At 40.5% G+C, this 27,012-nt stretch overlaps 1 protein-coding gene across 4 annotated transcripts in view; it reads left to right on the top strand.

Moving 5' to 3' along the window:
* The window catches only part of usp54a (ubiquitin specific peptidase 54a), a 55,614-nt gene that overhangs the window by 6,534 nt on the left and 22,068 nt on the right, over positions 1-27,012 (top strand). For 3 of the 4 annotated variants that reach the window (XM_017435515.3, XM_017435514.3, XM_017435517.3), the window contains exons 1-2: positions 6,160-6,309; positions 16,367-17,106. In XM_017435515.3, coding sequence (XP_017291004.1) covers positions 16,930-17,106 — 177 coding nt within the window. In that variant the 5' untranslated portion in view covers positions 6,160-6,309; positions 16,367-16,929. Of the gene's footprint in view, positions 1-6,159; positions 6,310-16,366; positions 17,107-27,012 lie in introns of those variants that run through there. The other variant, XM_037973680.1, reaches the window with a different exon arrangement.

Genomic DNA, 27,012 nt, shown 5'->3' with positions numbered 1-27,012 from the left:
TAAAGAAGGTTATATTAATCCTCGTCAGTATAACTGAACGTATCTCATGGTTGGTGACGGTCTGTGAAAAGCAGCTGGAGCAAACTGGTTCACACCAGACACCGTCCACCTCCCAGCAGACCCGGTAACGAGCCGCACGTCGGCACAGTTTCTGTACGCAGACTCTTTGTTGTCCGCTCGCACTCCACTGAACACTTTGTCCACCATCAGAGACATCAGGACAGACGGCAGGGGGACAAGATGGAAGCGTCTCATTGTCGACTCAGGAATCGGGTTATTACTGGAGATTAAACTCCAACGGGTTTGTTTAGCTGTCAAAGTAACAACAGAGATGGTAAGGTCAAAGGTCATGGCTTGTGTTCTGCTTCTACGTGCAGAGATGCACAACGAAGAATAATTAAAATGGTTTAATTAGTTATAAATAGTTTTTCACTGAGCGATTTTATCTTTGTTTATTTATTTATTTAAAAACAAAACAAAAGAAGCATGGACACAACACCTCTTTTCTCATTCATGAAAATGTAATTATTTCAATAAGAAGCTTAAAAATAAACTCCTAATAGTTGAACATATACTGGCAAAAGTGTTTTTTAAAGCATAAAAATAACAAATTTAAAACTGCACATACGATTGAATAAAATAAATGAAAAGAAGTTAAATTTCAATAAAGTTAAATAATCAAATTAAGGGTCATTTATACATACTTTTTCTAACTACAAATAATTGAGGAACTTATTTCTTTACAAGCTTTGGTGAAAACTCAAACACAATTTTGATGAAAAAATTACTAAAACTACAATTAAACTCTAGAAAACTGAATGGGAATTAAACTAAATGGAAATGGAGTAATAACATTTTTCAACCTATGAGAAAATCAAATGTTTGTTTGTAAATAAAGTAAACTTTAAGGCCTGCATTTTGGTCTGTTTTAATTTAACACCGAGGTTGTTTCTGCTCAGCACCCCCCCCCCCCTGTTCTCCATGTGCTGTGAACTCTGACCTTTGACCTCTGCACTGCAGCCTGTGTCGTGTTGCTCTCTGACCTGGTTTCATTTGTTTGTTGTTTATTTGCATTTTGAGAGTTTAAGTAGCGAGTATAAAGAGGGAAACCCTCCACATCCTACAGTCTGGCTGATCTTTCGTCTTTTTCTGCTGAGTCTAAAAACACGGAGCAGCGGCGCCTCCACCGCCGCCATGCAGTGAGAGACTGCAGATGAGTTGATGGAATCAAGGGCGCTGCCTTTTAAGTTTTAAGCTTTAAACTAAGATCGTCTTTTGATGAGAAATGATGGAGTCAAAACCATTTCGGTCAAACCTTGTAAATGATGTGATGCACGAATCTCACGTGATCTGTTAACGCTTGAAGTATACGTCAAGTGACTCTCGGCTACTTGGGAGTTATTAAATAACTTCAGACTAAACTCTCCACAGATTTACTGTCAGTCAAGCAGCTGCGGCGCGTCGTGGGACAGTTTTAAAACTGAGCGAACACGGTTCAGCGGTTTGTGTCACTTTTAGCAGTCTGAAAGAGGGAGTTTTTCCACCAGGAGCTGGAACAGTTTGCACAGCTGGAGGCGTCCCGCGGCACTTCGAGAAGCGGGTGATGCCTCGCGGGGAGTCGCCTCACGTCCCGCCGTGTTTCAGGTTTTCTGATGCTGGTTTTCAATCCACTGCGCTGAGTCAGCATCCAAACATCTGTTCAGTCACAGGACGTTCTTTTGTCTGATGAGAACACACTCACTCATTTAGGTGTGATCCACTTCTCCAAAGGTGTAATCTACTTTTTTGTTTTTATTCTTTTATTCAGGGGCAGCAGAACAGCCAAAACATACCCTTTCCTTTCTGGCCTTTATTGAGTTTAGTTAATTTTATTAGAGCTCCTCTCTAATAGATTCAACTAAATCATGACCGGACTAATCAGTATAAAGACTAAAATAAGTAAAAATAAGTCATCATCATATTTTAAAACTACATGTAACTTGTAAGTTAGGAGTTACTGAGTCTATTTAGGCTGCACCAAACCCCTCAATTTACAGATTTAAAATTTGATCTTTTAAACACAAGCTTTAAATTTATTTTTGCCTAGCAGTTTATAAATATATTCTTTAATAGAGGTAGAAAGGCCAGTTTCACTGCTGACTCCAAAACTCCATTTGTCATCAATTCCTGTAAATGTTTTGAGTCCTGATTTCTGCGTTTTACTGATTTCACAAAGTTAGAGCTTGCTTTAATTCTTCTGTAAGCAGCTAAACATGTTTCAGAAGAAAAATTATAGTTTATATTTAGTTTGGGTCTTCAAAAATAATGACAAGAGGGAAAAGAGGCTCAACATTAAAAGCCTAACAGTTGTTTGGAGAGAAAGGCTTTTGTTTTAAAGCGAAAACAAGTTTGAATTTTTACAAGAAGAAAACATGTTCTTAGTAAAGAAGAATCAGCAGAGTTCAGCTCAGTCTGATCCAGTTTGGTCCCGTTCAGCTCGGCTTAATAAAAACCAGGAGGAGGAGATTTCGGAGGAATGTTTGAGGTTCGGAGCTGCGGTTCTGCTGGGATCTCCACCCAAACAGGGAGCTGAGCTGCAGCTGCTTCTGTTGTTTCATTAAACATCAGGAGGTTTCTGCTGACGGCAGCACCAATGCTGCTGATCATCGGCTCTGTCTGCCTGCCTGCCTGCCTGCCTGCCTGCCTGTCTGTCTGTCTGTCTGCCTGCCTGTCTGTCTGTCTGTCTGCTTGTCTGTCTGTCTGTTGTCCAACACTTACTGAGACAAACCCGAGTCTCTGAAACATTAAATTGATTTATTTGATCATAAAGTAACTGAATGTTGTGGACAGACAGAAAACATCTGCTTACAGATCAGATATGACTGAATTAGTTCATTGTCAGAGACTAAGGGGTTTTTTTCTCTTTTTTTTAACTTTGACACATAGAACTATAAATAAATTTATGATCTCTTTGGATGTCTTAGAGTTCAGTTAATAGAAAGAAATTTAGCATAAAGTTACACGTGACCAAAAGGAGACAAAGAAATATCACTCAGATACAAAAATTACAACACAGACAAAAAGCTTTAGAAAAGTTTCTGTCTACAAAAGGCTCTTACCCTCCAACACCCACTTATTTTTAGTTTGTTGATGTAAAAGAAGTGCTGTTTATCCCCCACACGGCTAAAAGACAAAAGGTGGTCGATAATGTTTTTTGCCTGTGTCTGCGTGTTCATGTTTGTCTCATGAAGTTTTACCTCTAAGCAACTAATGTTTATTTGTAGCACACAAAACACTCCACGAAAACAGAATTATAGACCCAAATGTTTCTAAACACAACCCAACTGAACAAATTAGTCAACAAAGAGATTCGAAAACAAACACATAGAGCTGAAAAATAAGAACAACTCAGAAAAGAACCAAACATTTGTAAGCAAAGAAAACACAAAGGCAGACAAAAATGTCCACAAAGATGCTGCTCGTGTTAAATTGTGTTTATGCCTCAGCTTCGTTTAATAGAGCGTGAGGGGCCCCTGTCTCGGCTGAGCCCGGGGGCCCCGCTTTCTCTACGTCTGCCCATGTCTGCGTGTGTTTTGAGGCTGCTCAGAGATAAATTGTTCTCCCTGCCTCCTGGAGTACTGCGGTGTTTGGAGTAAAAACACCCTGACAGATGTAGCTGGAGGGGTTTCAGTCGAATTAAACCCGGCTGGTTCCGAACAAACGGGGTCGACTGAGAACATGGCGGGCCCTTCTGCCGCTCCTGCGGCGTGCAATCGACCCCAGCCCGGCCCGCTGTGTTTTCTGACGTGATCAATAACCTGATCGATGCTGACGCTGACACAGAAACGCACTGCTGCTCTCTGCGCCGCCGCCGCCGGGTTCGACTCATTGTTTCCCCAGCAGAAGCCTCCAGATTAGCTGGGTTCGGCTCTGAAACGCACAACCGGAATGAAACCCCTTCGGGAGCTGCAGAGGGGAAGCACATCGGGGTGGGGGAGTGTAGCTGCACGGAGCAGAGAAACCTTGGAGCAGGGGTGAACTTTCTTACCTTGGCAGCAGTGAAGCTGCTGGATAAAAGTGACGGTCAGCAGCTCGCCATGTAGAAAGACACGAGGACACAGATCCAACAGAACCTGAGTGAGGTGCTGCAGCTCGTCTCCACCTAAAACCTCCATGATTATGTGCTAAGGCTTACAAATTGTTTAAGATCACCTTGTGTTGAGAAAGGACAGCTGGAGCCATTTTGTTCCAAGTTATTAAAAATGTATATTAGGTGTCTTGTTGAGAGTATGTGTTGTGAATGACTCTCAGCTACTACCACACCAAATTTGATCAGGATATCTGTAAAATTGGCTGAGTTGTAGCCATCTTTGTGTTTTCTAAAGTTAGCTAGCTTTGGCAGCCATCTTGAAATGAATTAACTCCAAAACTTAATCAGTTGCACATGGTTATCCAGTGATTATTTCCTGAAAGTTTAATTAAAATCCACCCAGTGGTTAATGAGATATTTTGCTAACAGACAGAGTTGACTCCATTTAGTTAATAGCAAAACTTTAAACAAGGACCTTGTGCATTCTGTAAGTGCTCGGAGTATATATTGAGGATGAGTCTTTGCTACTACCACTCCAAATTGTATCTCAGTATCTGTAAAATTGCCTGAGTTGTAGCCATCTTTCTGTTTCCTAAGGTCAGTTGGCCATAGCAGCCATCTTAAATCAGGTTGACTCCAAAAGCTAATCAGTTGTAGATGGACATCCGGTGATTACTTTCAGCAAGTTATATTTCATTCAGTTTTGTTCTCTGGTTCATGAGATATTTTGGTGACAAACACTTACAGGCGGGAGCAAAAACATAATCATTCACCTTTTTGTGCCGAGCAAATAAAAACAAAAGATGAAGATGGAACAAAACGTGACACAAAGGTACAAAATACTGACTGGAACAGGACTGAGAAGTCCCTAAAAACCAAACAAATTCAACAGCAATTTTGGGAAAATTATGACAAACTCAAAGGTGTCCAAAATGGCACAAAAACTGACTGTAATCAGATGAAACCTGCATTAGAAATGCAACAAATTAACACAAAAACAAGATCTCATGAAAAAAAAAAGATATGCAAAGCTAATACAATGAGACTATGAATAAACACAGACACAAAAAAAGGCAAGTAGACAAAAAACTAGATTAAAACACACAAAGAAAACTTTAACTGTGCAAAAGGAATCCACAACAAGCTCAAAATATTAAAACTCAAACAAACTGTCAACAAAGATATGAACGACAACAAATAGACACAACTTTTAAATATAGACCAGTGTATGCTGTCACTTTTTTAAACAAACAACTAAATTCTTAATTGTAATAACAACAGAAAAATAGAAAAAAAGATTAAAACATAAACTACTTCACAAAAACAACAAAAAATGTAACACACTAGTTCAGAAACACAACATTACAACAAAACGAGTGTCTACATGAAAATGACAAGTAATGCAACAAATACACACAAACTGACCAAAAACAGAGCCAAATATTAAAAAGTTAAAAACTAAATTGACGATAACAAGGAGACACAAAACAACCAGAAGATATCATGAGCATGAGGAACACAAATGCTGCTGACATTTGGTGGAGAACCTAAAACTGATATGTAACTGTTACATGTAAAAGAAAAAGTAGCAAAAGGTTAGTTAAAAGCTACACGTAGCCTAAAAAAGACAAAGGTAGATTAAGCATGCTGCAGCAGCAGATTTAAAAAAGAACCATGTTTTGGAAGAAATAAAAGAGATTTTAATGTATTTCTGTTGGCAAAGTATTTGTAAATAATGTTAAATGTTTTGAAAAGTATACAAGTTAGAAAAGCCAAAAGTCATAGCACCCACCTAGTCATAGCACCGACTAATTTGTAGGCTAAAATAGCCCACAAAATAGTCCACCAGTAGAAATAAATTAAAGCAATCCTAGGTTCAGGATGATTTTATTGATGAAACATAGTATTTCATGTAGTATTTGTACTTTAGGTTATACTCGAAACAAAGTTCTGTCTTAAAGCGTGTTTAGCGTGTTATTGTTTAGTATCAGTACTTTAACTCAAACTAACCCTGTGAGGAAGAGCACCCGGGCTCCACGCGCACACGCGGCGCGCTCCCGCCCGTGCACGCGCCGCTCGGCCCCGCGCTGCAGGTAGTAGCTCCGCCCCCTCCGTCGTACCGCTTTAAACACAATAACCGCCGCTTCTCTCCGGGCTCCGGGGGCCACAGACCTTCACCGCCTGCTGGACGAAGCTGCTGGGAGTCCACGGCGCCTCCTCCGGTCCTCCTCGGCCCACAGGTGAGCTCCTCTCCCGGGCCTCCGGGCTCCTGTCGTTACGGTGATGGTTTCAGCCGTTACTCTCATTCACCGGCGGCTGCTGCGTACTACGCCGTCGGTACCGGGTCACAAACAGACAGAGACGTGCCGTAGAAGAAATGTTCTCACAGGTCCGTTGTTTTCTGGGCTTTTTCGAGCCGACCCATGTGAGGTATCATCGGGTTGAAACGGGCTACTTGGTGCCCGCTTTGCCCTCGTTGTTGTGGGTGAAGTTTGCTGGAAGTGATGTAATGTATCCCCGGTGCGCAGCCAGCAGCTCGGTCTGCGCCGGACTCCGCTTGAAAAACTGCCTTTTTAACGCAGCGCTGCCGGCGTTTTCCAGGTTGCGGGTTTGCATCAGGGTTCGGCCGGTCCGGTTCTGGTAGTTTCGGCTCACGCGGCGCTCGTCGTTTCCTTTACGTGGAGTTTAATCTCCCGGCTGCGGCTCATGGTGGACTTTTCCATCAGGAGCCGAAGCCAGAGGAGTTTTTAATGGCTTCTTCCAATTTAAATAATCATGGATTAATATGGATGTTTAAAAGTTATTCATTTACATTTGTCGGCCTGTAAACCTCAGTAAGTACTGTGAAAAGTGTTTTGCCTAACATCCTTTATTTATTTTATTACTAAAAATGGTATAAAAACACTTGACCACCTTTTATTCTTCATCAGAATTTGTATTTCCTTAAAGAAACTTTCTTGTAATTCTTCTTATTTCCTCAGAAATAGCTCTCTAGACTTCATGAAGGAAGCTCGTCTTTGGATGTTAGCTAATTATTCTAACTTTCTTTTCTTTATGTTGATCCCACTTTCTTCAAAAATGTTGGTATCTGGACTATGAGGAATCTAATGCATTTTTCTACATTCAGGTTTGCCTACTTTCCCAAACAGACACTTTCCTAGAAGATCCAAGTCTGTCAATACTTTCCTACATTCTTAACTCCATCAGTTTTTACTCTGACGAAATTCAGTCCCAAACCATGATAGAACCTCCTCTGGAAACTCATTTATTCACTTTGCTGCTTGAAAAATGGGGAAATCTGCAATAAATGATGAGGAAAAGGGGCAAAAACACAACTCAAACAAACCGGCCATTTATTGTGCAACGGAATCGGTATTTTCTCAGACAAACTTTCTTATTCTCAGAGACAGATTTCCAGACTTCATGAAGGACATTTTAAAGCTCTTCTTTGGATGTTAGCAGCTTTTTTTTTCCTTCCATGTTTTCTTTGTCAAGACAATCCCACCCTGCTGCTTCAACGATCTTAATATCCAGACTCTGAGGAGTCTAAAAGACTTTTCTGTGTCCGGGTTTGCCTACTTCCCCACAATCGCAAACTTTCTAGATAGTTTTGCACAGCAGATCAAAATTTGGCAGAGCTTTTCTGCTTATAACTGCATCAGTTGTTGGTGCTCGCTATAAATGCAGACCCGAATGATGATATAACCTCTGCCGTGTTTCACCAATACATTCAGATTCTCCACATTTCAACTATGCATTAAGTGAAATATCAAGATTTAGAGTTTATCCCCCCGTTCCATAAGACCTGATGCTGCTGATTGTTATTTTTTCCTTCAGTTCGATTGTTTTTCTGCCATATGCATCCATTTCTGTGTGCAGACAGAACCTTAGAACCCGCCCTAAATCATCCACACACATGTTAGAAACTGAGCCAAAAGTCCGATTTTAAAACAACCTGCAGGTCCATTTAAAAAAAAAAAAAATTTCCGTGCACGGGCCTTCATAGGAGCGATGCATCACTTCTCCGAGAAGTTTTCTTGGAGTAGAAATGAGGAGTTGGGTTCTCTGTCAGGGCTTTAAATTAAAGAACATTATTCAGCAGGATTCACAGGAGAATAATGTGCTGAAAGAACAGGAGGAGGAGGAGGAGGAGGAAGAGCTCCTCCCAGTCTGGATGATTTACTGTTTATTCACTGAACTGATGGGAGCTGCTGCTGCTGTGTGGAATGTGGGAGAGTGAAAATTAGAACAAAACCTTCACAGGAGGGGGGAGGAGGGGACGCGACGATGACAGCCGAAGCTCTCCCAGGAACAAAGTTTGCGGATTAGCGAGCCGCTTGTTGGGAGGTGAAGCCGCGGCGGCAGATCTGATGATCATCGGCGTTTGTGTCGCAAGTTAAAAGCCCTGGGCCCTGGCTCTTTTGCTGCGATCTGACGTTGGCGCTTGAGATTACAGGAACGGTTTCATTGTTCCTGTAACTATTACAGGAAGCTCTGTGACACTCCAACAAAAGTTCTGAGCGGTGCCATGAAGTGGATTGTTTTCTTCATCCTGTTGGATCTCTGACTATTAGCACAACACGTTAATGTATTTTTAGCCTTTTTTTGTGTTCTGTTTGAAAACTTTTAGGTTTTTATTATTCCTAAACAAATACAACATCTCATTTAAAGCCATTATGATTTGGTCTTTAAAGCCACTCCAGGAATCTGGGTATCACTTTTGACTGGTAATTCAAATTAAACAAGGAATGGAATTTGACACCCGTCTTAGACCTTCGAAACAACTCATTTTAGATGTTCTACGTTCTAGATTGGTCAGTAAGGGAGAGCTTTGGTGTAGCTGTAAAAGTACAGTATCGTGGACCAAGCATTGCATGTCATAAGGCGATTCCCATTCCTAATTATGAGTATTCAGTGTCCTACCTTCTGCTGATATCCATCAAGCGGTGATTTATGAACACAAGACTGAAATTCCGACATTCACGGTGAATTTATTCAGAGAAGAAGAATAACGGGTTAGAGGATGACTGAAATAAAACATTACATTCTGATTGTTTCAAATGACAAGTAGAAAGTAGTTTCACGTCAGCACAACTGCTCAGGAAAGTGACATTGCAGATTTATATTTATTTTTACTTCAGCCTAAATATTTGGTCAACATTTGATTAAAAGAGCTCCAAAATAACCCCCCAAATCATAAGAGGTTGCAGCAGTATAGAAAATGTAATCAGAATAAAACAAAGCGAACAGACCCTGAGTGATTTCTTACATTTCTTCTCCTAAATGTGTCTCATCAGCAGTAAAAGATTCATGTCATTAGTTGCAGCCCGAGTCACTCCTGCTGGTTTAAAACCCCAAACCGCATCTTTAGCTTCGAGCTGCCAAACGTCCTTGATGGAGACGGAGCGCCTCAGCTAAGACGGAGGGGCTCGTCCCCACATCTCTCCTCGAGAGACGACGAGGGGCTAAATCCTCTATTCGCAGCGAGAAATGTCGTGATTGAAGTGCTCCACATTCCCAAACTCTTGGAGTTATTTTGGGTAACGCTAAGGCTGAAGGACGGCTGTACGTTCATGAGCTTTTTCTTTTAGTCATCAGGCTCAGAATGCCTCCACCCCTCCACCCGCCAGACTGACTGCCAAGCAGGTCAGCAGCTAGAGGAGCTTCACTTCCTTCACCCAAAGAGCATCAGAGCATCTCGAGTCATCTTTAAATATCTTTTAAGGCTTCTCACTCCTCAGAAACAAGTTCGAATTTCTTTATTTCTCTCCTCTATCACCACATAGTATTAAGTGCTTTCTCCATCTTACACGTATTGATGATTTATAAATGATTCCCTGAAGGCTGCTGGACGTTATGCAGGTCAACATGAGAGCTCAGAGATATTACAGATCAACTGGCTGATAGGAAATGCACAGAGAAGACCAGAACATTGTCCAAAAGACAGTTTATTTATTTTTTTTGGACTTTACCAGAGAAATACGAAATCCCATGAAATAATGCATCTGGAATCATTATGGAGCACCAAAAAATGAAAGTATGGCTGAAATATGTTCTGGTGAAGTCTTCATTTGTTTTATATTTTAAATAACTTTTGTCATAAAATCTGCAGCTGCAATATCTAACTCCATTTTTTGGTTAAGTTTAAGTTTTACTAATAACACTTATAGGCCGTATTTTTTTCTGGTTATGCCCTCCTGCTAATTTGAATAGTTATAAATTCAAAGTTAAATTATATATATATTGAAATAAGGCACCCATCATTGCTCGTGTCATACAATTTGGGGTGACAATGACCTCATATGTCAACATCATCCATTTTTATTTCAGTTTTTGCCCCAGATTTAGCTGTAGAGCAGTGATGTGATCGATTAAATAAAAAATATTCAGTAAAAATTCTGCAGTAATATTGCCTCCGGCATGTCACCTTTCCACATACCGTAACACTTTTCTAAACCACTGAAACTTAAGAAATCTCTCACTAGGGCCCCGTCCCCACAAGAACAGTGTTTTGTCAATACACAGAGGGTTTTATTATCATTTCAGCCTTGCGTCCACGCATAAACAGTATTTTAGGAAACTAGGACTCAGAGTGGAAAAAAATCAAGGGAAACAGACCGTGCATTTTCACGGGGACAACCTAAACGCAGCCTTTTTAAAACAATGATGTCATAAACCCACCTCTAATCTAACCTTTGACCCCAAGCACGACAGACGGGACTCTTATTGTGAGTAACATTACCTTTTAAACAGATCAGTGTAAAAACTCTGTATAACTACATCAAATAATCTAAAGCCAAACAGATTTATATCACTTGATTGAACATTGTGTCAACAATACTAAAGCAAATGTTGCAGGAAAAACTACTGTAAAATATACAGCTGTGACCAGAGGTTTACAATATTGTACAAAAAGACAGAACCATATTCTTCTCACTGTCTAACATTAAATCAGACGAAACCTTTCCTACTTTAGATCAGTTAGGATTCCTAAAATTATTTCTCTTTGCTAAATGACCAAATAATGAGAGAGACCTTTTTTAAAGTCACACTATCCTTTAAACAACTTGGGAAAGCCCAGATGATGATGATGCTGGGGCGTTGGAAGCTTTAGATTGTTTAGTTGACAACATTTGAGTTAATTGGAGGCACACCTAAAAAAAAAACAAAAAAAAAACACTGCTTCTTTGTGTGACGACATGAGAAAATCAAAAGAACTGGCGACCTCCACACTTCTGGTTCATCCTTGGGTCCAATTTCCAGATGCCTAAAGGTTCATCTGTTCAAACAATTATGCGCTATAGAAACATCATGGCAATGTCCTACCATCATGCCGCTCAGGAAGGAGACAAGTTCTGTGTTCCTGAGATAAACGTGTTTTGGTGTGAAATGTGCGAATCAACGCCAAAACAAAAGCAAAAGACCTTGTGCAGATCCTGCTGAAGCTGGTCAGAGAGTCTTTTTCCACAGTAAAACCAGTCCGGTACCAACATGGAAGAAGCCATTACTCTAAAAGCAATCTTAAAAAGCCAGATTACAGGGACAGAGACTTTAATTTTTGGAGACATGTCCTGTAGTCTGATGAAACTAAAACTGAACTGTTTGGCTATAATAACCATTGTTACGTTTGGAGGAAAAAGGGGGGAAGCTTGCATACCTGAGAACACCATCCTAACTGTGAAGTACAGGGGTGGCAGCATCATGTTGTCGGGGTTTTATTATATTATACATTATGTAACAGTGAATGTCAACATCTGGTTATGACACTACATCAAATATACAATAAAAAAACTGAGAAATGGGAATAGTTATAAGAGACTGACGGCTGTGAATAAAAAATGATACCTTATATTTGAACACAGTAAGGAAACCAATAACATGCAGTCTCTAATAAACCAGAGCTGCGGTTTAGTTTTACTCCCTCCAAATAAATGTTTCACAGTGAGTAAAATAATAAGTGATGAGCTCTTCAGGTTTCAGTAAACCTTTCTGATGTAGAGCAGCGACTCTTAGGAGCAGCCTCTGCAGTCCAGCCTGAAAGTGAATCAAGTCTGGCTGCTGCCAGCTCACCGCACCAGCCAGACAGAGCCGAATAAATGTGGCGTCCGCTGCCAGAACCTTCATCTCCGTTCCTGCTGGCTCCGTCCCAGTCCTCCCAGCGTTCCCAGTGGCTCCCAGCCCTCTTGGCAGCTCGGCTGGGCCCCGCAGGGCGGCTGCATGGAGGCGGCACCGAGCCAGCCTGCTGAATTAGAGGTGATTATAGAGCTGGAGTGCGAGCGTGTTTGTGTGTTGTGGCTGTAAAGCCTCTGCAGCAGACTGCCATTTAGTTACATAACCAGTTTTACACCAAATCAGCCTCGCTGCTCACCAGGACGGCAAACAACATCCAACCTGCAGATTTATACAGAACACTTTGATCACATCAAACACGGTTACCATTTTCACTGTTATGTAAAAGAACAACTTCTATTAAAAACTATTATTGTAGCACCTCTAGAGAGCATTTCTGCTTTAATCCAGAACAGAACCACTCTTCTCATTTATACGTATTCTTTATATATATCGAAGCTGTTGACAGATGATACAAGACCTGTTTTTAATCAGACGCCTTTAAGCTTGTTTAACTTGGTCTGTGGGGTTATTTTTAGCAACTCCTTGTTCAGGCATTTACTTTGACTTTTCTTTACAGATGGCATGAAGCCAAGAGATTTCATGTTGGGTTGTTTCATTCATGAATTCCTGCATTTCAGGCTGCAAGTCATCTAAAAACAACAACAACAACATAAAGTTAGAGACTGTAAAATTGTTGACTTTGTTTCCATTCCTTCACACTTCAAAGGCATTTTGACACTGAAAATTTCAAGTTTTGTCCCATTTTTCCCGCAAACACACCTAGAGTTTTGAAACGAGGTTGTGTGCAGTTTATATATTCGGTCAATATCTTACCTGCAGCAGACAGTAGTCAGCGTGATGAGAGTCAGGGAGAAATCTTGGTAGGAACCATTTAATAAAGACTTCCCACCGTCCTACACATCTCGCACTCACATTTATCAGCAGTATAAGTAAATGTTATACAAAATATTTTTGTACTTTGGCACTTCTGGATTATCACTTCTTTAATTTTTTACTTTTTTCTTAGTCAAACATGGATGATACTGACACTGGTTTGTTGTAAATTGTTGAACAATTAGGATTAACTTTGAGTTTAAATGAAAGGTGATAAAATTTGTTACCTTGAGAGGAATTTAACAACGACTGCATTAAAACGATCTCTAAAAGTTCTTGAAAAGTCTTAAATTTACGAAACGGAAAGTTGTGGAAACCCTGTTTTGCGAACGGACTAAAGTTTCAGTAAATCTGAGCCTAAACGTCCGAATATTACAACTAATGTTGCTGAATTACACCCCGCAGGTGCGCCCGCATTAAGCAGCACAGATGTTCTCAGAACTAAAAAAAAAACAAAAAACAGCTGATCTTTTTCTGCTGCTTCGGTCTACAACTCAGCGTGGTTCTCCCAAAACATCCACCTGAGAGCAGAGCGGCGCAGACGGTGTAATCCTGTAAAGACAGAGTCTGATCAGGCTAATCCCTGCTCACCTCCTTCTGCTCTGACCGCCACTTTACCTCTCACTGACTTCATATCATACTCGCACAACACCTCGCTGACTTCCGGCCTCATCCGGGGCAAGTGTGGTAAACTTTAACAAGTTTTCAATCTTGGAAGTCAGTGATTTACATCAGGGTTTCTTTACGTCCCACTCTGACTTTAAACACTTCAACGTCCTCAAATTGTCAATAATTGATTCTTCCTGTATTTTTTTCATTCCTTACTTCATGTTGACTCTACTCTAAGTGAGGTGCAGGGTTTGTAAAACGACCCTGAATCAGTTTCAGCCTCAGTGAACGGTTATATCTCTGCTCTGCAGCTCATGTTCAGGTGAGAAGGTCGCTCTCGGTCTAGTAAACACCCTCAATGCTGTTACCGTCCCGTCTGCAGGCGGTGGAGGGAGGGGACCGTCAGCTGATTCCTGTTGTAGTAAACAAGCGCTCCCTGGAGTGATCAGTCCTGATCTCAGAGCACAAACTGGCTACGTGGCTTCTTAATCCAAACTAATTCCTCTTTGTTTTTCAGAAATCGGCAGTAAGTAAAGGAGTTGTTTTGCTTCGTTTACTCTGAATTCTGCTGTTCGATTGAATCTGTGCAGCCTGACTCAAAAAAAAAAATGGCGTCAGACATGGGGGTAATTAGGCAAATAAAACAATCTGTTCAGACTCTTTATGTAGATGTTTGACACTGAAATGGAAACTTGTCATTCTGTAGCTGTCATCTGTATATCAAAGCTTATTAAAGCTGTAAAAGGTCTGTGTTTACCTCTAAACTCTCAGAAACGTTTGTGTGAAAGAACAGGAACGAGTCAGAAAAGCAAACCTAAAATCCTTTCTCTGTGTGAAACCAGTGACGAAGACTCAGAGGTTTCCTCGACTCATTTCAGCATCTTCACAAACCTGAAATTATCTCAGTTTTAGGTTTTAGGGGAGATTTAACGGCCTGAGATCCAGTTATTACTCATCCTGCTTTTTACAGACTAATGTCGGGTTAGCGGTGCAGAACCTTCTCTGTCATTACCGATCAGGTTTTCTGTGTCATCAGTGTTCAGGAACGAGCCGGCTGCGAATTCAACTCAGACTCAGTATTTTTATTTGTGTTTCGTTCATTTGTCCCTCGGCTGCAGATCTTTACAAGCAGCCCTCAGTTCTTTAAAAAAATTACACAAGAAATTCTTGCTCCTTGGAAACAAAATACAGCGTGGTTTTGATGAGTAGTCCTTCAGACTTTTCAGGGGGTCTTTATAGCTTTTTTTGTTGGATTTTGGCTTCTAGTTAACTTTTTTTCTGTCCGGTCATATTCAATAAACCTTAAAATTGTGTCTTTACCATTTTGGATAAAACTGGACAAGTGTCAGAGAAAAGATGTCAGACTGAACTGAACAGTCTTATTAGACTCACTCAAAAGAGAAAAACCCCAAATTGGAATGGTTAATTTAAAAAATAAATTAATTAAGTAAATAGTATTTGAAAGATAAAGTCAAGCCTGATGAAGTCTCTATTGTGCTCCTGAACCCAGTTGTTTGGTCTTGTGCACTTTTACTGGGTAAACTACAAAATAACAACCAACAAAGCTTTTCTGAAGCAGTCAGAGTTGCAGTTTTGTGACTCCAGCAGCAGCTCGAGTCACAAAACCTCCTGCAGTCCTTCACAAACATATGCACTGATCTGAAACTTGTCATTAAAACAGCCTGTTTTTATTGTTCAACAGTAAATCTCTGAGAGAGGTTATTTCCAGGTTGTACAGCTCCAGATGTTTGTGCCAAAAGAATTTCCTCTTTTATTAAAATCTGTTCCTGAGCCATGGTTCCCAAACATGGGGTTGAGACACCACTGAGGGTCATGAAACGCCCTGTGGGGGGGGGGTCTTTACAGGACCAACAGGAATCCAATTAATTTTAAAAATCAACGTCAGTAACATGTTTAGCCTTAATTGTTAGAAAAAGGTAAAAACAGAGCTAATAAATGGATGAAAAGTGATGGCTGATGTGGTTCATTGTTAAATGGCTTATTGGTACGATTACTTCAACCATCATTAATCAGTGTCATGAGTCTGTAACTTTTATTTTGTTAGCCGAAAGCTGGAAAGTTTGTGAGCCGCTGCACTAAAGTCACTATTTACACAAAACATTTCACCGTCGTAGGTCTTTGCTCCAGTGATAGTTTGGTTTTGCTTCCCCTTTTAATCTCAAAATAACAACTTTATTCTCAACTTTTTTTACTTTAACCTCAACATTACAATGTCATTCTTAAAACTGAGAAACAAAAACATGAAAAAAAATCTTTCTGCTCATTTCTTTTTCTATCTGAATGACCTGAAGATGCTGTCGTACCGCAGAGCTATCGATCAAGGCTACTTTTAAAAGTTACAAGGAAGTGTGGCTGCTTGAAAGGATAAAATAAAGAGCTGAAGGCTGGATCAGGAGGTTAAAACAGGACTGTGAGCTTTCAATGTGAATCCTCTCCTGGAAGTTTTAAATCTTTGGTTAGTTTTCACCATGAAAGAAAATCAGTGGAAACAAAACAAATTTTCTTTGTGTGGCAAATTTAGTAGCTTTAGTGAAACACCAGGTAAGGAAAAAGAGTTCAGTTTTTTTACCACATGTGAGTCAAGCCTGTGAGTGTTTGTTGCTCCGACTTTGGGAATCTTGTTTCTCAGGAAGCTCAAAGCTCTTTGTTCTTCTTCCGCAGATCCCGTCCTGAGCCGCGCCGAGCCTCCTGTGACCTCCGACCTCTGACTTGTGTACGTGATGATAAAGACGAGGATGAGGTCCGGTCACGTCTAAGCTGCACATGTTGGAGCGAGAAGGGCAGACGGCGCGCTGTCCCCGAAGGTCTCGGGTTGAATCGCAGAGCCGTTTGAGAATCCTGGGAATTTTGGGTGATTAAAATGTGCAGACGTTTTGCTTCTGTTTGGATTAAAAGAAGAGGAATCCTGCTGTTCCCTGGATGGCAAACATGCAGCTTCTGGAATGTAAATAAATAAGTGGAATAAAAATCCCCTCTAAGGATTTACTGTTTGAACCAAAAACCCTGAACTACAGGATATTGGGATCTTTTTTTTTTTTTTTTTTTGCTTGCTTTTTACTGAATTTTTTATGTCCTAAAACACACGTTGTTTCCCTTGGCTCTGTGCCTGCTGTCGGCAGTTTCGTCGCATTTTATTTGCATCCCCTCGGCTGGATGAAATGGATCCGTGGATTCCAGAAGCAGGAAGTTGATCCGTGAGACGTAATCGCAGCGAGAGCGGGAACATGTCGTGGAAGAGGAACTACTTCGCCTCAGGCGGCAGCGGTGGCAGAGGTGGGGGTGAAGGTGGAGTGGGGGTGCAGGGAATCCTGGCGCCTCGCACCATGACGTCCATCGCTCCCAGTAAAGGGCTGAGCAACGAGCCGGGCCAGAACAGCTGCTTCCTGAACAGCGCCCTGCAGGTACCACAACACAGCCTGAACAAACCTACAGGCTGACTTTTAATGTGTACTTATTTGATTTGATTTTAGGGAGGGTATACATGTAATTTTAGGAATATTAAAATCAGAAAACTAGGTGTTGTTGCTGACATTTAGTCAAGTCCTGATCCGGCCAACTATTCTTTATGTTTTGCTTCTAAACGTATTTACCATTTTCCGCACTATAAGGCACACTGTCAGTGAATGGTCCACTTTCAAATTTTTTGTCATATATAAAGCGCACCGGACTATAAGGCACATCGTCGTGCCAATTTTTGTTACTTCGTGCGGACCGCTTGCACCGCGCTCCATTCAAAATGGACGATTCCGTTGCTCTAGCCAAGCTGGTTCGCCTGTATCAGCATTTATATGATCCCTCTATGAGAGATCACAAAGACAATCAAACGGTTCAAAACTCACGGAAGAATACTGCACCGACGTAAGCGTCATGTATAAATTCCATGTTTCCAAAAAACGTCACTTTTAGATGTTGTTCATTTGCTGGAGAGAGGTTGTTTTGTTTTTTTTAAGACTTGAACATGTTTCGTCTAGTCTCCTCAAATTTCTTTTTATTTTTTTTAAGAGTTACAGTCTGTCGAGCTGAAAAGAGTTCAACTACAAGGACTCTAGACTTAAGTTAGAAAAAATAAAAAGCCAAAGTCCAAGTAAAATTTCAAGTCCTCCACAAGCATCCAAGTTGGCAGCTTCCAGAATAAAGGTTGTGTAGCACTAGAATCTGATTACTCAATTATTTGGTGGATTACTCATAAGTACTTGATTACTAAATATTAAATAGCCGTAACCCTAGCTGACATCCTCCTGCATTAAATGTCAGACTGATTTATAATAAGCTCAACTATTGATCAACTGAAGGCAGACGCCCTCAGTTTGGTGGTAATACAGGAAAAACAATATTAAACCAATAGCTGACTGATTTAACAGATAATACAATGCAGAGAAGAGAATAATGCATCACTTAGGTGAAGTTAAACCACAAAAAGTAAAAAGAAATAGGCTGGAATTATGAAGAAATTAGCATTTTGTTTAAACTAGCAGTTTCTGTAAAGATGACTGAAAACCACTTTATCTTAAATGACCATTTAAAATTTGGTATTAGTTTAATAAGAGCTCTGCAAAGATAAACAGAGTAAAAAGTGTCTGAAATAATAGGTTTAATTTGAGAAGGAAAACATTAAAAAGTATCCAACTGTACTGTAGAGCTGTAAGCCAGCTGATTGAGCTCACTGATGCTGTTTTTAGCACTTTGTTTGATAATATGAATATTGTTTTTTTTTAATCACAGAGGTTGATTACTTTCAGCATTACATGAGTGACATCTGTTGTTTGTGTGGCTGAACGTTCCTGCAGCCGAGCTCAGATCGAATGCTGCAGCTTTTTCATCAACAACACGAGGCCAGCGTCACTCCCCCTCACAACAACCGGAGTGAGTCTGTAATGATCCTTAAGGTCTCCTCCCAGACTGCTCGTTACACTCGTTACTGAGTCATCAGTGATGAGGGGGCGGAGGATCGTCTGCCTCCACCTGCAGTCAGCGACAAAACCAGCTGAGAGCTGTAATTACTGAGGCTGACTCATTAACCCGGGTGCGACAGGAACCCTCAAACACTCATTACGCTGTTTAAGTGGAGCTTAAAGACTCAGCAGATCCTGGATCAGCTGCTTGACACCTGGTGAAACGTTTGGTTCTTCTGAAAGCCAACACTTTAATTTGTCCTCTCCAGAATAGTCGGAATGTGTCTAAACGTCCCAGGTGTTTGAAAACGCTGAAGGTTTTGTGGAAGTAGATGTCTGTCGGTGACTGGAGTCGGGAGCGGTTAGTCAGGAAACCCGATCAGAACCACAGGCTGATGTCTGACCCAGTCCTGGTCCAAATCTGAAAACAATACAAAAGTACCAAAGAGATTTTTTGACTAAAAATTGATCAGAAGATTGCCAGGCGTTGTTTTTTTTTTGTTGTTTTTTGTCCCTCTTGTGGTTTGTGTTGATTGTACCTGCTGTAAAATTAATCACAAGAATCTGAGCTTCTCAGCAGTTTAAGGTTGTGAACACAAAACAAAAATACGATTGTTGCAATATAGCTACATTTAAATAAAAAAAATATTGGTGCTTTTAGGTGGAGATAAAGTCATAGTTCAAATTATGCCGGCAAAAAGGAAGATCGACCCCACCGTCTAACATTATAACCCCCCAATAGATAAAACCAACAGGTTGTGAGGGTTGAATTTCATAATCATGCATTATATTTGAGTCTAAAGTTGTAGTTCTCAAACCTATCAGCATTCAACTCACAAACTGAAGGTCGCAGAAACTCTTGATCCCGACCATTCCTGGTTGAAGGATACAAACATCTAATTATTAAAGACGTTTGTCAGTTTTTGTACTCCGATCAGAACGGCCGTCTTTCAAAATCTTAGAGAAACATGTCTTTTATACTGTATCAGGTCGACAGAATGCTGAATTATGTTGAGCTTTGATTCATTTTTTTTTTTCTGTGAGTATCTGACAGGATTTGATTAGTTATTGAACTCTCTGTCTTTAAGGACTTTGGAGTACTCTCTCCCCGTATTTCCGTGTTGATGTTTGGAACATTGTGGAGCTCTTTTTCTCGGATGTTGACAGTCTGTTTTTGTGACATTTGATTCCAGAGACTGTTGTGTTTTGTGTGAACTGGGTGTCATTTATTGTAACGTAGAGACAGCAGACATTAGGTTAAAAGAAGGAAAACGCTGGAATTGTCGGACTTCTGGGAAAACGCTCATGCCTGCATTGGATGGGATTCCTGAGGAAAAAAAAAAAGTTGCACCCACTGTCACTGTATGATTCACATCCTGATTCACGTTATTTGCATCATATTTAAGCATATAAATATTTGAAGTGTTTGATGTTTGGGTGTGGAACGTTTAGAGTGATGTCTTTGCAGAGATTCAGTATCATATTTATAAGAATCGTGTTTTTGTTACCTTTAAAACTGCAGTTTTATATTCAGTCGGGCAGTTTTTAGATCAGGGTATTTCCTGCTCGGCTGGATCTGTGGGGCGTTAACCGGCAGCCTCAGGAATCTGTCAGACCGTGAACACACACCTTCACCTGACTCATCTGCACCTGTTAGTCAGGCACCTTCAGACCGGACCCTTCCAGCTCCTCCGGCTGTCCGTCCGGACTCCTTGAACCAGCCAGCGTGATGAAACGAAACCGGAGCTGATCTGAACGAAGGCGACAAACCGGAGGAGCCGTCGGACCGCCGGGACACTCAGAGGCTCCGACATGTGCCGACGACAAAGTGAAGAGGAAGAATATCGCTGTAACGAGCAGCTGATTCCTTCAGCTCGGCTCCTCACGAATCTTTCTGGGAAACTTCCGACAGTCGCATTGTTTGAGCTTGTGCTGCCTGACGGGTGAATCAAAAACTGAATTTATTTAGCTTGTTTCAACTTTTACACTCTCTATGCCCAAAACAAACTCCAAAATCTGAAACTTGTGATCTTTGGAGACAAATATCTGAATCTAGAATGTGAAATGCCCAGCTGTGTCTGTGAAAACACCTCTGCAGAACAGGAACGCCTCCTGCTGCTTCCTGCAGCGTTCAGCCCTGCTGGGTGAATGTTTTCACTGAGGAGGTCTGAAAGCTCTGAAGCCAGCGGATGATTTCTAAATTGAAAGTGTGCCGGACGTCCAAAGCAGCCGTCCCGTGGAGATCTGAGCAGACGGTCTGTTACCTGAACGCCTGAATGCAGCAACATATTGAACCTGATGGGGGGTGGAGGGTGGGGACAGGAAGGAGGGAAACAAACAGCCGAAGAGCTGACGCTGCGGTTTGCTTCAGTCCCCCACTCTCTCTGTCCACCTTCAGAAACTAAAACCCAACCTCCCGGACTCGTTTTAACTCCGTCCTTGGGTTTCCCTTATCAGCTGCTGTGTTTGCAATCTGTTTCAGTTCAGTTTTGGTCTTTTCTTTTCTCTCTGCGGTCGTTTTGTCGCATCATGTTTAGATTTCTCCAGCTTGTCGGTGTCGCAGCCTCATGCTGAGCTGTCTGTAATCTAGGAAATTCAAGAGGTTCGTTCTTATTTCTGGACGTGACGTGTATGAAAGGAAACAAAAAGAGTCTCAGTGAGCAAGATGAGGGCAAATGTGTCTTGCTGCATTCAAAACATGTCTGGAATTACATTAAAATCAATTTGAAATATTCTAATAAAACATTTAAGGATATAGAACAATATGACTTATAACAGGAAATATTGAAAAGTGGACTTGACTATAGATAATTGTTAGTGTAATGCTCAGCATTAATTAACAGAAACTTCAGTAAATATTCAGATCGCCTTCTCTTTCTGTAATTATTATGTGCTTTTTGCCAGCAACTGATTAAAAATGGTTATAACTCAGATAGTTTTACAAATGTTGAGCTAAAATTAGGCGTGCCCACCTCTGAAGCTCAGTCTGGTTGGATGGGGACCCTTATGGCCCTTTTCCACTGGCGCCTCTATAGCGCGGTTCGATTTGGCTCTCCACGGTTCCAAGGCTTTTCCACGAGCAAGGATTTGTGGAACCAGCCCCATTTTTAGAACGTACTTTGCTGTGGTTCCAAATGTACCGTTCTGGCCTGAAAAAGCGACGTCAGAAGATGGTCGGTCACTGATTGGTTAGGGGGTGGAGTCACTGGTTGCATCACAAAGACCATTCTCTGACAACAACCCGACCTGACATTTTTTAATAATTTGGCATGGTGACTGGTTTTTGTACTTTTTTAAGAGTAATGATAACACAGAATTGTCCTAGTCTTCTCTTCTTCTATGTGTTTAATGATGTCTGGCAAGCAGCTTAATGGAGCATTATCGCCACCTGCTGGTAAGGAGTGTGGTGTCAATATTTGGACTCTGGGACCACCCATGTTTACGATGAAGAGCTGTTACTGAAGTGTAATGGAACAACCAAAACCGTATTGAACAGAGTTGAGCCAAGTTGAGCCAAGTTGAACTGTCCCTTGGAGGCTCTAGTAGAAAAGGGCCATTAGTGGAGCCATTTTCAGGCCTCTGTAGAGATGTTCAGTGAGTTTCAAGTCAAGATCTTTGTCCCTGAAACTGATCCAAGTCATTTTGGATTAAGCTGTGGTCAATACAAAGTCTTTGTTCGATATTTGCATTATTTTTACAGCACAGACCTGCAGGTTAGAGACTATAAGGATGTAAACAGGATTTCAATCAATGCCATTGTGTGTTTGACATCTCCGCTGCTCTACATTACAATGAATAAAACTGGTAGTTTTTGTATTATCAACAAAAAAGAAAAAAAAATCCACAGTGATTGTGGACTGTTTTATGTACAGCTAGGGTAGGCCTAGTGTTGGTTATGTGGTGTCAGGAGAATAGGATGTACCATAGCTCCAACAACTCCTTAAAGCAGTGGGTCCCAAAGATTTTCTTCTGGGCCCCCCCTATGGATTACAATAAAATCCGCCCCCCCAAAAAAATAATCAACTGGGCACACACATCGTTCAACCAGACATAATCACATATTTTGTTTTCAAACTCCACTGAAGTTTTTTTTCACACTTCATTTGCAACAAAACAAGCTACAAACTATCTTTACAGTGAAACATTTTTTTAGTTCTATACTGTAGAAGAGTATTCTTTGCTCTCTGTGTTATTTCAAACATATTTCTTTTTATTTGTAACAAGTACACTTTGCTATTATCAATACATTTAAAAAAAAAGCCTCTGCGCAAAATTGGGTCAAAAACCTGTCCATTATGCTTAGTCAGCCACTGTTTTTGTTTTTTCTTTTTCCATCCATCTCACACACACCCTGCAATGGCACTGCGCCCCACAGTTTGGGAACCACTGCCTTAAAGAAAATGAAAACTTCTTTTTTTCTCTGCCACAGCGATGGGTTTTTGTCATTCAGAGAGATAAAATCAGTCCCCCGTTCTGTAATCCTTCTTGCCTTATCGCTGTCCAATGGAAACTCTTCCCTTCTCTTTAGAGTTTCCTCTAAAGTGTGTTGCTTAGCCGTGTTAGCTTTACGAGTTAGCTGGGTGAACTCTGTATCAGACGAGTGTTTGGATTTTACATGTCTTGTTAAAATAAGGATATTGAAGGTAGGTTTATCACCACTGCCACAAGAAATACTTAAACTGCAAAAGTTGCCAGTAGCTAAACATTTAAAAATACTGCTGTATTAATGGCACAGCTGACGTCAAACCATAGACAGAAGGTTAACATCAGAGATCAGAAGGTTAACATCAGAGATCAGGAGTACTCTTGTACTGATAAACAAAAATTGCTTTCTTTCTGGACTCCATTTGATACTTGAGTTTGGCTTAGTAAACCCCTAGCTGAAGTCAGGACTCTGGCTTAGTCACTCCAGGAAATTCAGAGTTGTCCCCAAGTTGTCCCCAAGTCATTGTCAGGTTCGAAGGAGATCCTTCCAGTTGGATGTCCTGAGTGCTATGGAGCAGGTTTTCATGAGAATATAACCCTGACCAGTCTCTCTGTCCCTGCTGCTGAAAAGCACTCCCACACCATGATACTGCCACCACCATGCTTCACTGTGGGGGACGGTGCTGGGCAGGTGATGAGCGGTGCTCAGTTTCCTCTAGGTTTAGAACTGAGGTCAGATAGTTCAGTTTTGGTTTCATTAGACCAAAGAATATGGTCCCTCGCAGTCTGAGTTCTTGAAGTGGACTTTCAGGAGTTTTGTGTTGAGGAGAGACATCACGAAGCCCAGATCGGTGGAGACCTGCAGTTCTGTTTGTGGAACTTAGTCCCACCTTCATACAGGATCTCTGACGCTCAGTCAGACCGTAGAGTTCTTGATCAGGAAACTGCAAAAAGTGAAGATCTGAATACTTTTTGGCCCCATACATAATAAAGTTTATTGCAGTGTTTGAGTCTGATGTTTTTTTATCTTTTTGTGAGTGGTTCTAACTTTAAGCCTGATGGAGATTTGAGATGGGTTTTTTTTTTAATTACTGTATTTCCCACTCTATAGGGCGCACTGGATTATAAAACGAACTGTTAATAAATGGTCCATTTTCTAACTTTTGTCATATATTTAATTGTTATTTCTCTCAATAAAAAAGACAACTGAGCACAAGAAGCTGTGCTCATCCAGAGTCAAACTTCAGTTAAATAAAAATTACTCCCCAGATTCAAAGCTCCACAGCCTCTGTTTTTGAAACCCTCCTCATAAATAAAGTGATGAGAAAATTCCTGTCTGGATTCCTGAGACTCAGCAGGAGAACATTGAGCTTTACCTGAAGGTTTGGGATCTTCTTTTACCTGCAGCGATTCTGCTTTCAGTTCAAGTAAATATTAAAGACGTGAAGATTTTCAGCGACACATTAATCCCTTCTGTTCTGACTGAGCTTTAAAATCCTAAACCAGCTGCAGGCCAAAGTCGTTTCAACTGCGTTTGTACCGACAGCTTCTGATCCTGTTACCAAAAGTCTGGTTGCCATAACAACCGCAGCACTAGTCCGAGGTTCGGGTACGGCTTGTTATGCTCAAGTTGAGTTGAATTCATTTGAATCTAATTTGTGCGCAGTGTTTTAAAACACAGAATTAGTATTTTTTTATGGAAACCCAGTGACGAAACAGGGATCAAAGTGGGATTTGTTTTGTTTTAAAAGCTCTTTTTAAGAGTTCAAGTTGATGAGTTTACAAAATGTTTGTTATAAAATTCATGACAAAAAAAAATCCAGAGTAGGGCAGATTGTCCAGTATGTTTTTACAGCTTTGTTGTATTTTAACTGCAATGTTAAAGGAAAAAGGTGAGAACACTAGTGACATCTAGTGGTCAAGGTGAAGATGGCATTTGAAATTTAACATCATCACGCTGATGGACATTTAAAAATAAAAAAAGAACAACTTTAGTGTCACTTAGGGGGGGGGCTTTTATACTAAATAGTCAAAACATATCAAAATAAATCAGGTATATATATTTTTTTTATTAGTCACAGGTCCATACTGAATTTGTAGTAATTTATAGTATTTAAATCCACTTTTTATGCAAAATAAGCAAACATCTATACTAACTTTGTTTTTGGTCAAATGGGCTCAAATTGTGCTCACGTTGTTTTTATTTTAACATAGTGTGTGTTTTTAGTAGTTACTGTTACTATCACCAGAGATGTTTTGTATAATACCTATTTAACTTGACAGATTTATTTATTTATTGTTTAAGTCAGGGTGCCAATGTATAAACAAAGAAGCCCGGTTATTCCGATGCCACTTTTATTCTTTCGTTTTTGTCTCTATATGAGTTCATTGCTCCTCCAGCTTTAGAAAACAAACACAAAATGTGCAGCTCAGTCAGGAATCGTCTAATATGAGGTTTTAGTACCAGTACAGTAAATTTACAAAAAACATTCTCTAACGTCTCCCATAGATAACAATGGGATTGAAATGAAATGAAAGAGGAAAACCCAGAAAACCTATAACTTAAGCATACTTCATAGTAAAACGTCATTTAGACTTTAAACGGGTCACAGAAAATTGGACTTTAAATGACCGAACTGGCATTTTGACGTCTTTAACAGACTGCAAACAATCACGGATTAAGTTTTAGGATTTTACCACTGATGTGTCATTCTAACTTTAGAGCTTTATGCAAACAAGCATTTTGTTATTTCCACAAACTTCACACTTCTGCAGTACATCCATCCAAAACGTCTGCATTCTGTCAGCTTATTACAAACGTAATCTCAAATAATTATTAGGCTTTAGAGAAGAAAGGGATGGATGTGGAAGATTTCAGGCAGTAGCTGCGTTGCCACCCTTCAACATTTCTTCAGATATTTTTGGTTGTGTTTTCTGTCACTTTAATAAGAGTGAAGACTTCACTGTTGAAGAACAAATAAAGAATCATCCTGCTCCGTTGCAGAATGCTCTGAATGCACGCTTTAGTTTTTAAGATTAATGTGGTTGTTTTGATACTTGATTATTTGGTCAATTTTGCATAACTTCAACATAATCTATGACAAAGATGGAGCAATAACAGTCACTACGTACGGAAGAAGCTACTTAAAAACATCAATGTTGGTTAAATTCTGTTCTGTAAATAAAACTTTATATTCTTCAGTGTCAAAATATGCAAAATTCCTTACATATCCTTTGTTGCAGTGAATGTATCTGGTTTTTGTGAGTGCTGCAACATGAAATATTGTTCTGACACATGTACAGAACAATATATATCTTGATTTGTTCTTGTTTATTTGTCATGTCTTCTCTGTAAAAACAAAAATGATGCCGTTCCTCCTCGGGGCGCTCACACTCCATCTCCCATCATCTCGTCTGCATCTGTCGTCCCCCTGGAGTTCAGGTGGTTCTTCTGAGGCAGGTTGACTCAGTCCGACACCGTCGCGCACTCCGCTTCTTCACTTTCAGAGCGCCGGACCATCCTAAACGCCGCCTCCGGTCGGTCCGTTTGGTTTCGGGTCGGCGGACGTGGTGCCGACAGCTGATTGGCTTTCAGACGGTGTAAATGTATGACATGTTAGGACTGTAAAGGACGTTGTTCAGTCGAACCGACTCAGAACCGTCACGACTGTCAGGGCGTTCATTCAGAATTTGGGAATTTTTCTCTTTCTGCAGAACTGAGGATCATAAAACACCTGGACTCCTGTTTTCAAGGATATTTCTTTGTATTCAGCTTTTGGAGTATTAAAGCTTTCATATTTTCAATTTATTTTTGTTTCCCCCGAAAATTTTAAACTTTCACTCAAACCTTTTAAGAAAAACAACTTTTAGAAGATTAATACTTGTGCTGTTTTATATTAAATTGTCCTTATTTTCATATAAATCAGAAGAAACAAAACTACTGATGATGTCCTGAAAGTAATGACACTTGAAGCTTTTCTACATTTTGTC

This window comes from Kryptolebias marmoratus, linkage group LG22 (genome assembly GCF_001649575.2).
Source record: "Kryptolebias marmoratus isolate JLee-2015 linkage group LG22, ASM164957v2, whole genome shotgun sequence".
Classification (NCBI taxonomy): domain Eukaryota; kingdom Metazoa; phylum Chordata; class Actinopteri; order Cyprinodontiformes; family Rivulidae; genus Kryptolebias; species Kryptolebias marmoratus.
Note: the sequence above shows the minus strand (reverse complement) of the source record. Positions and strands in the feature narration are given on the sequence as shown.